The 10,000-nt window shown below is 47.7% G+C and overlaps 1 protein-coding gene across 1 annotated transcript in view; it reads left to right on the top strand.

Moving 5' to 3' along the window:
- LOC139382922 (ryanodine receptor 1b (skeletal)) overlaps nt 1-10,000 on the top strand; it is a 290,972-nt gene that overhangs the window by 260,974 nt on the left and 19,998 nt on the right. Inside the window, exons 50-61 of the mRNA XM_071127194.1 lie at nt 560-780; nt 916-1,147; nt 1,870-2,033; nt 2,372-2,450; nt 2,595-2,906; nt 3,278-3,353; nt 3,555-3,678; nt 4,296-4,411; nt 4,918-4,985; nt 5,405-5,526; nt 5,936-5,985; nt 8,320-8,380. Of these exons, the coding sequence (XP_070983295.1) occupies nt 560-780; nt 916-1,147; nt 1,870-2,033; nt 2,372-2,450; nt 2,595-2,906; nt 3,278-3,353; nt 3,555-3,678; nt 4,296-4,411; nt 4,918-4,985; nt 5,405-5,526; nt 5,936-5,985; nt 8,320-8,380 (1,625 nt within the window). The remainder of the gene's footprint in view (nt 1-559; nt 781-915; nt 1,148-1,869; nt 2,034-2,371; nt 2,451-2,594; nt 2,907-3,277; nt 3,354-3,554; nt 3,679-4,295; nt 4,412-4,917; nt 4,986-5,404; nt 5,527-5,935; nt 5,986-8,319; nt 8,381-10,000) is intronic.

Genomic DNA, 10,000 nt, shown 5'->3' with positions numbered 1-10,000 from the left:
TATTGTCTTGGAACCATACCTCTATTGTCTTGGAACCATGTCTCTATTGTCTTGGAACCATACCTCTATTGTCTTGGAACCATGTCTCTATTGTCTTGGAACCATGTCTCTATTGTCTTGGAACCATGTCTCTATTGTCTTGGAATCATGTCTCTATTGTCTTGGAACCATGTCTCTATTGTCTTGGAACCATGTCTCTATAGTCTTGGAACCATGCCTCTATTGTCTTGGAACCATGCCTCTATTGTCTTGGAACCATGTCTCTATTGTCTTGGAACCATGTCTCTATTGGAACCTTGGAACCATGCCTCTATTGTCTTGGAACCATGCCTCTATTGTCTTGGAACCATGTCTCTATTGTCTTGGAATCATGTCTCTATTGTCTTGGAACCATGTCTCTATTGGAACCTTGGAACCATGTCTCTATTTATTATACTGAAGGCTAAACAACGTGAATAACATCTCTCTCCCTCTTTGTCTGTCTGTCTGTCTGTCTGTCTGTCTGTCTCTCTGTCTCTCTGTCTCTCTGTCTCTCTGTCTGTCTGTCCGTCCCCCCTAGCTGGCATTCAGCACCACAGAGATGGCTCTGGCTCTGAACCGATACCTGTGTTCCGCTGTGCTGCCCCTCATCACCAAGTGTGCCCCTCTGTTCGCGGGCACCGACCACCGCGCCATCATGATTGACTCCATGTTGCACACCATCTATAGGCTGTCGCGCGGGCGAGCCCTCACCAAGGCTCAGAGAGACGTCATCGAGGAGTGCCTCATGTCCCTCGTCAAGTACGCGACAACCACAACCCTCTGACACATCTTTGGATTAAACGTTTAAACCTTTACGAATAATATAATAACTTTTACCTTTTTTAACTTTCATATACTGTATACTACACTTAACTTTTACCTTTGTCCCCTCAGGTACCTTCGGCCTTCTATGCTGCAGCATCTGCTGAGGAAGCTGGTGTTTGACGTGCCAATACTCAACGAGTTTGCTAAGATGCCTCTGAAGCTCCTGACCAATCACTATGAGCGTTGTTGGAAGTACTACTGCCTGCCTAACGGTTGGGCCAACTTTGGGGTGTCGTCAGAGGAGGAGCTTCACCTGTCGCGGAAACTCTTCTGGGGAATCTTCGAGTCTCTGGCGCACAAGGTCAGAACGATATGACTGTACTGTGGTATATTATTATAAACGGGGTAGTTTGGGTCCTGGAAGACGTTGTATTACTTGGCACTTCCTGTGACTTCGCTCTCACTTTCACTCCCCCTCTCCCTCTACCTCCCCTCTCCCTCCCCCTCCCCCTCTCCCTCTACCTCCCCCTCTACCTCTCCCCTTCTCCCTTCTCCCTCTACCTCCCCCACCCCTCCCCCTCTCCCTCTCCCCTTCTCCCTCTACCTCCCCTCTACCTCCCCCTCCCCCTCTACCTCTCCCCTTCTCCCACTACCTCCCCTCTCCCTCCCCCTCTACCTCTCCCCTTCTCCCTCTACCTCCCCCACCCCTCCCCCTCTCCCTCTCCCCTTCCCCCTCTACCTTCCCCACCCCTCTCTCCTTCTTCCTCCCTCTCCCCTTCTCCCTCTACCTCCCACACCGCTCCCCCTCTACCTCTCCCCTTCTCCCTCTACCTCCACCACCCCTCCCCCTCTCCCTCTCCCCTTCCCCCTCTACCTTCCCCACCCCTCTCTCCTTCTCCCTCCCTCTCCCCTTCTCCCTCTACCGCCCCCTCCCCCACCCCTCTCCCCTTTTCCCCCCTTCTCCCTCTACCTCCACCTCCCTCTCCCCTTCTCTCTCCCTCTCTCCTTCTCCCTCTACCTCCCCCTCCCTCTCCCCTTCTCTCTCCCTCTCCATCTCTTTCTTTCCCTTTCAATCTGTTCTAGAAATTCGATGCCGAGCTATTTAAGATTGCCATGCCATGTATCTGTGCCATCGCTGGCGCCATCCCCCCTGACTATGTGGACGCCAGCTACTCCTCCAACACGGAGAAGAAGGCTTCGGTGGACGCCGAGGGGAACTTTGACCCCAAACCCGTGGAGACCACCAAGTGAGAATGGGACGGGGGTCGTCGGCAGTCTGGAGATTGTCCGTTTTCCTGATCACGTGTGACACTCCTGTCCAGGAGAAACTCCAGGCCCTAGTTTAAGGCCAGGGTTTTTTTTCCTGATTTAAATTCACCTGGTGTGGAAAACCCTCGACGCTATATTTACACAGTAGAGTGGTTAGCAGTGTGTTAGCAGGTTAGCAGTGTGTTAGCAGGTTAGCAGTGTGTTAGCAGTGTGTTAGCAGGTTAGCAGTGTGTTAGCAGGTTAGCAGTGTGTTAGCAGTGTGTTTAGCAGTGTGTCTCACGCAGCGATAACTCTCCACCTGTTTTGTCCTTCTCAGCACCATTATCCCAGAGAAGCTGGATGCCTTCATCAACAAGTATGCAGAACACACTCACGACAAGTGGGCCTTCGAAAAGGTGAGTTTTACTCCTCACCTCTCTTTCATCCCGCGTCTACGACACATCTACATCACCATCTACCGATGGAGATCTGGAGACTTCAGGGAGAAAATCGTTGTTTTGTTGTTGAGTGTAATGATGCTTTTATGTATCTGCTCTCAGATCCAGAACAACTGGTCGTACGGAGAGGTGCTGGATGAAAACGCCAAGACACACCCCATGCTGCGTCCCTACAAGACCTTCTCCGAGAAGGACAAGGAGATCTACCGTTGGCCCATCAAGGAGTCCGTTAAGGCCATGCTGGCCTGGGAGTGGACGATGGAGAAGGCTCAAGCAGGGGAGGGAGAGAAGGTGGAGCTGAAGACCAGCACACGGAAGATCTCCCAGACTGCTCAGGCGACCTATGACCCCAGCCATGGCTACAGCCCTTCGCCTGTGGACATCACTTCCATGGCGCTGTCCAGAGAGCTGCAGGTAAGGAACAAACTGGAAACTGGAACTCTAGTCGATGGTCAACACAATATGATCAGCAATCTGTCGTATTGGTTTGGTGGGGGACAGGGTATGGGAGGTAGTTTACTATTGTTCACTGTCACCGGTGACATATAGATTGATGTACCTTGTGATCCTCTTTCTCTCTCTCTGTCTCTCTCTCTCTCTCTCTCTCTCTCTCTCTCTCTCTCTCTCGCCCATCTCTCGCCCATCTCTCTCTCTCTCTCTGTCTCTCCCCCCCCTCTCTCTCTCTCTCTCTCTCTCTCTCTCGCTCTCTCTCTCTCTTTCCATCTCCCTCTCTCTCGCGCTCTCTCGCTCTCTCTCTCTCTCTCTCTCTCTCTCTCTCTCTCTAGTCCATGGCTGAGCAGCTGGCTGAAAACTACCACAACACCTGGGGCAGGAAGAAGAAGATGGAGCTGATGGGAAAAGGTGAGAGGAAAGGGACGGGCAGCTGTCAGGGTTTTTAACGTTCAACGTCTCTGCCCGTCGAGGGTTGTTTTGATCGAAATTAGAATCTTTAACCCGTAATAATTATATTCATGATGTCAGTCTGTTTGCATAGGACACTTTTGAAATAAATAAAGGTTCCTCACAGCAATAGAAACACAGTATGATGAGTGTGTTGTCCAGGTGGCGGTTCCCATCCCCTGCTGGTACCCTATGACACCTTGACGGCTAAGGAGAAGGCCAGAGACAGAGAGAAAGCCCAGGACCTTCTCAAGTTCCTGCAGCTCAACGGATACGCCGTCACTAGGTACAATACTGTAGCACTCACTGCTCTGCTTCATATTCTATCAACAAGTTGTATCCCATGTAAATAACTCACTACCTCTTCCTCTCCTCCTCCCTCTCCTTCTTCTTGTTCCTCCTTCCTCTCCTCCTTCCTCTCCTTCCTCTCCTCCTTCCTCTCCTCCTTCCTGTTCCTCCTTCCTCTCCTTCTTCCTCTACTCCTTCCTCTCCTCCTTCCTGTTCCTCCTTCATCTCCTCCTTCCTTTCCTCCTTCCTCTCCTTCCTCTCCTCCTTCCTCTCCTTCCTTTCCTCCTTCTTCTCCTTCCTGTCCTCTCCTTCCTCTCCTCCTTCTTCTCCTTCCTCTCCTCCTTCCTGTTCCTCCTTCCTCTCCTCCTTCCTGTTCCTCCTTCCTCTCCTCCTTCCTGTTCCTCCTTCATCTCCTCCTTCCTCTCCTCCTTCCTGTTCCTCCTTCATCTCCTCCTTCCTGTTCCTCCTTCCTCTCCTTCCTCTCCTCCTTCCTCTCCTTCCTCTCCTCCTTCCTCTTCTCCTTCCTCTCCTTCCTCTCCTCCTTCCTCTCCTCCTTCCTGTTCCTCCTTCCTCTCCTCCTTCCTCTCCTCTCTCCATCCCTCTTTATCACCTCAGGGGCCCAAAGGACATGGAACAGGACATCTCCTCCATAGAGAAGAGGTTTGCCTATGGTTTCCTCCAGAAGCTACTGAAGTGGATGGATATTGCCCAGGAGTTCATCGCCCATCTGGGTACTGTAAAGGGGGATAGGGAGGGCAGAGGGATGGGTTAGGGTAGAATGAGTTTACTGATTCTTCATCTGGCGCATGTCATAAATACTGTATCTCGTACATCATACCAGTAAGTGGAACCAGAGGAGGTATTCCTGGTCAGATCATGTGGTCATGATGTAATCCCTGTGTGACTGAGGCTGCTCTCTCTCTCTCTCTGTCTCTCTCCCTCTCACTCTCACTCTCCCTCTTTCTCTCTCTCTTTCTTTCTCTCTCTCTCCCTCTCCCTCTCCCTCTCCCTCTCCCTCTCCCTCTCCTTCTCCCTCTCCCTCTCCCTCTCCCTCTCCCTCTCCCTCTCCCTCTCCCTCTCTCTCTCTCTCTCTCTCTCTCTCTCTCTCTCTCTCAATTCAATTCAATTCAAGGGCTTTATTGGCATGGGAAACATGTGTTAACATTGCCAAAGCAAGTGAGGTAGATCTCTCTCTCTCTCTCTCTCTCTCTCTCTCTCTCTCTCTCTCTCCCTACAGAGGCTGTGGTTAGCAGTGGCAGAGTGGAGAAGTCTCCACACGAACAGGAGATAAAGTTCTTTGCCAAAGTGAGATGAGGATTAATTATCCAAGCTGTTATCCTATTAGCCTAGCTGTTGGCACATTAGCCCATCTGTTAGCCCATTATCCCTAGCTGTCAGCTCAGTAACCTAGTTGTTAGACCATTAGCTTAGCTGTAAGCCCAATAGCCTCATTGTTAGCCCATTAGCTTAGCTCATTAGCCTAGCAGTTAGCCCATTAGACCCAAGGGTGTCAAACTCATTTTGCACCAGGGGCTTTTGGAAACTGTTAGCTTATTATTATCCTAGTTGTTAGACCATTACATTATTAGCCTAGCTGTTAGCTTAGTAGCCTAGCTTTTAGCCCAGTAGTCTAACTGTTAGTCCATTAGCCTAGCTGTTAGCATCTTTGGGAGCTCTAACACTGTGATCTGATTGACACTCACCTCTCCGTCTCTGTGTGGTAGATTCTCCTGCCGCTGGTCAACCAATACTTTAAGAACCACTGCCTCTACTTCCTCTCCACGCCTGCCAAGTTGCTGGGCAGTGGAGGCCACTCCTCCAACAAGGAGAAGGAAATGATCGCCAGGTACGTTGATCGCCAAAGGCTTTGAGAGTAATACCAAAGATATGCCGTAGTACCAGGGCTCTAGGTGCAAGATCACATGGTACGTCTTTTTTTTAAAACTCAGAATCGTTGATCTTTTTTTTAAAGAAAAATGATCTGCCTAAAACCTTTCGCACAATACCTTGCTTGTTATACTCTGTCTGTTGTACTCCCTATCTCCTTATATCGCCTCCTCTCCTTGTTACTCCATTCCTCTCCTCTTTTATGGAATCTACTTCATTTCCTTGGACCGTTTGACCTTAACCAACTTATTTTTCATTCCGGTCCTCCCTTCCTATCCTCCCATACCCTCCCTTTCCTTTCATTCTCCACTCCTCCTTTTCTCCTCCTCCTCCTCTTACTCCTCCTCTTACTCCTCCTCCTCCCTCAGTATCTTCTGTAAGTTGGCAGCTCTGGTGAGACACAGAGTATCTCTCTTTGGTAAGGATCCTGAACCTGCATGGTGGACTGATGCCTGTTGGTCACCTCGCAATCTCATCTCTCTTACCATCTCTCTACATCAATATCCATCTCTCTTACCATCTCTCTACATCAATCTCATCTCTCTACATCAATCTCATCTCTCTCTGTCTCTCTACATCAATATCCATCTCTCTCTGTCTCTCTCATTGTCTCTGTCTGTCTGTCTGTTTCTATCGCTCTCTTTCTTTCTCACTCTCTCTCAATTTCTCTCTCTCAATCCCTCTATCGCGATCTCTCTAAATCAATAGCTCTATCTCAATCTCTCCCTCTCTACCCCAATCTCTGTCTCTCAATCTCTCTCTCTCTCTACCCCAATCTCTGTCTCTCAATCTCTCTCTCTCTACCCCAATCTCTGTCTCTTTCCATCCGTTGATATCTCGATCAATGTCTTTCACCCCTTCCTGTTTCATCATCATTACAGAACACCCTCTCCTTTCTATGTTACCACCCCTTCTATCTTTCTATCTACCTCCCTCTAAACTTCCACCTCTCTCCAACCCTTCTATCTGCCTCCCTCTAAACTTCCACTTCTCTCCAACCCTTCTATCTTTCTATATCTGTCTCCCTCTAAACTTCCACCTCTCTCCAACCCTTCTATCTTTCCATCTGCCTTCCCCTTGACACCCTCTAAATTTCCACCTCTCTCCAACCCTTCTATCTTTCTATCTGCCTCCCTCTAAACTTCCACCTCTCTCCAACCCTTCTATCTGCCTCCCTCTAAACTTCCACCTCTCTCCAACCCTTCTATCTTTCCATCTGCCTCCCCCTTGACACCCTCAAAACTTCCACCTCTCTCCACCTCTTCTATCTTTCTATCTGCATCCCTCAAAACTTCCACCTCTCTCCACCCCTTCTGTCTTTCTATCAGCCTCCCTCTAAACTTCCACCTCTCTCCACTCCTTCTGTCTTTCTATCTGCCTCCCTCTAAACTTCCACCTCTCTCTACCCCTTCTATCTTTCTATTGGCCTCCCTCTAAACTTCCATTTCTCTCCAACCCTTCTATCTGCCTCCCTCTAAACTTCCACCTCTCTCCAACCCTTCTATCTTTCTATCTGCCTCCCTCTAAACTTCCACCTCTCTCAAACCCTTCTATCAGCCTCCCTCTAAACTTCCACCTTTCTCCAACGCTTCTATCAGCCTCCCTCTAAACTTCCACCTCTCTCCAACCCTTCTATCTTTCTATCTGCATCCCTCTAAACTTCCACCTCTCTCCAACCCTTCTATCTTTCTATCTGCATCCCTCAAAACTTCCACCTCTCTCCACCCCTTCTATCTTTCTATCTGCATCCCTCAAAACTTCCACCTCTCTCCACCCCTTCTGTCTTTCTATCAGCCTCCCTCTAAACTTCCACCTCTCTCCACTCCTTCTGTCTTTCTATCTGCCTCCCTCTAAACTTCCACCTCTCTCCAACCCTTCTATCTGCCTCCCTCTAAACTTCCACCTCTCTCCACAGTTGTGCTTCTGCTCTGCTTTGCTCTTCTCCTTAGCTAGCTGCATCTCCTCTCTTGTTGTTGTTGTTGTTGTGTAACCGTCAGCATCTCTGGGTACACACAATGGTTAGTAAGTGTTGGTTGTGACGATCAAACCTCCACAGGTGTTGGGGTTAGCTAACTCAGGTGCTGTATGGTTGGTTTGTTTAGAGCGCTTGGCTTGAGGCAGTGCCTTCTCTGTCTGCGTCCACTTCATCCACCAAACACGATGACACACATCCTGTTCAACTCTTCTAGTCACAGCACAGTGACATGTCATTCATTAGTATCTGGATAAACAGATGGGACATACCAACCATTGAGTTGTTTTCGGAGAATAACAAGTGATTATTTCTACTGACCCTTTTTATAACGAGTTTAGCTGTTATTTACTTATCTTCTATCTACATTTGCCAGGTATTATTGATTGATTGATTGGTTCGTTGAGTGATTGGTTGGTTGGTTCGTTGAGTGATTGATTGGTTGGTTGAGTGATTGGTTGGTCCGTTGAGTGATTGGTTGGTTCGTTTAGTGATTGGTTGGTTCGTTGAGTGATTGGTTGGCTCGTTGAGTGATTGATTGGTTGGTTGAGTGATTGGTTGGTTCGTTGAGTGATTGGTTGGTTGAAAAGGTTTGTTGGTTGAGTGATTGGTTGGTTGGTTGAGTGATTGGTTGATTGGTTGAGTGATTGGTTGGTTGGTTGAGTGAGTGGTTGGTTGGTTGAGTGATTGGTTAGTTGGTTGAGTGATTGGTTGGTTGGTTGAGTGATTGGTTGCTTGATGGATGGACGGATTGATAACAGAGTCTCTGTGTGTTGTCAGGAACGGATGCTGGCGCGGTGGTGAATTGTCTGCACATCCTGTCACGATCACTGGACGCCAGGTAACACACGCTCAACACGTCCACCAACATCACATTATACACACCGTTGGACACCAACTAGGACTGAGGGTAATGGAGATCTACTGAGGGCAGGATGTTTACATTCTGTCAGAACAGGATATTGGTACATCTCAGGTATCCTGTAGAGAGGAGAAGGGCCGCAGTCTGTTTTCAGTCAACGGATAAGTTAGGACAGGGAGTGAATTAGGGAGGAATGTGGGCCGAGGTCACAGTCAGATGAAGTGAGAAAGAACAGGCATCGCTAAAGTTCTGCCTGGCAACAGAGATCGATTGGCTGTCCAGATGTGTCAGATGAGGTCAAGAACGAACAGTCCTATGACATACACACAATACACACATACACACAATGAGAGGTACCACCTACATTTCTGCCTAGCAACAGAGATGTATTGGCTGTCGAGATGTGCAAGGAGTTGACTCCGCCGGCTGGGCTGCGCGCGTGCGCCCTCGTGCATACGTGTATTTTGTCCCCCTTTCACCAACCGCGATCACGACACGCGGGTTAAAATATCAAAACAAACTCCGAACCAATTACATTACTTTGGGAACAGGTCGAAAAGCATTGAACATGTACAGCAATTCAGCTAGTTAGCTTGCTGATGCTAGCTAATTTGTCCTATTTAGCTAGCTTGCTGATGCTAGCTAATTTGTCCTATTTAGCTAGCTTGCTGATGCTAGCTAATTTGTCCTATTTAGCTAGCTTGCTGATGCTAGCTAATTTGTCCTATTTAGCTAGTTTGCTGATGCTAGCTAATTTGTCCTGGGATGTAAACATTGAGTTGTTATTTTAACTGAAATGCACAAGGTCCTCTACTCCGACAATTAATCTACACATAAAACGGTCAACCAAATCGTTTCTAGTCATCTCTCCTCCTTCCAGGCTTTTTCATCTTGGAACTTATATGGTGATTGGCATCTAAACTTTTATAGTATTACTATACCGACCGGCAACACAGTTCATCTTTCTATCACCCACGTGGGTATAACCAATGAGGAGATGGCACCGTGGGTACCTGCTTCTATAAACCAATGAGAAGATGGCACGTGGGTACCTGCTTCTATAAACCAATGAGGAGATGGGAGAGGCAGGACTTTCAGCGTGATCTGCCTCAGAAATAGAAAGGAGTTCTATTGTAGCCCTTGGAAACGCAGACGCTCGTTGACGCGTGCGAGCAGTGTGGGTGCAGTAATTGAATAACATAGATTTCTAAATGTATTTTGCAACACGAGAGGTGTGGTCAGCCTGTTATGCAGCTGTTTGACCCAGTGGGTAAATAGCAACTTACACATACTCCAATACTATAATACAACTCACACATACTACAATACTATAATACACACTCACACATACTACAATACTATATTACAACTCACATATACTACAATACTATATAACAACTCACATATACTACAATACTATATTACAACTCACATATACTACAATATTATATTACAACTCACATATACTACAATACTATAATACAACTCACATATAACACAATACTACAATACTATATTACAACTCACATATACTACAATACTATAATACAACTCACATATACTACAATATTATATTACAACTCACATATACTACAATAC

Source organism: Oncorhynchus clarkii, chromosome 24 (genome assembly GCF_045791955.1).
Source record: "Oncorhynchus clarkii lewisi isolate Uvic-CL-2024 chromosome 24, UVic_Ocla_1.0, whole genome shotgun sequence".
Classification (NCBI taxonomy): domain Eukaryota; kingdom Metazoa; phylum Chordata; class Actinopteri; order Salmoniformes; family Salmonidae; genus Oncorhynchus; species Oncorhynchus clarkii.
Note: the sequence above shows the minus strand (reverse complement) of the source record. Positions and strands in the feature narration are given on the sequence as shown.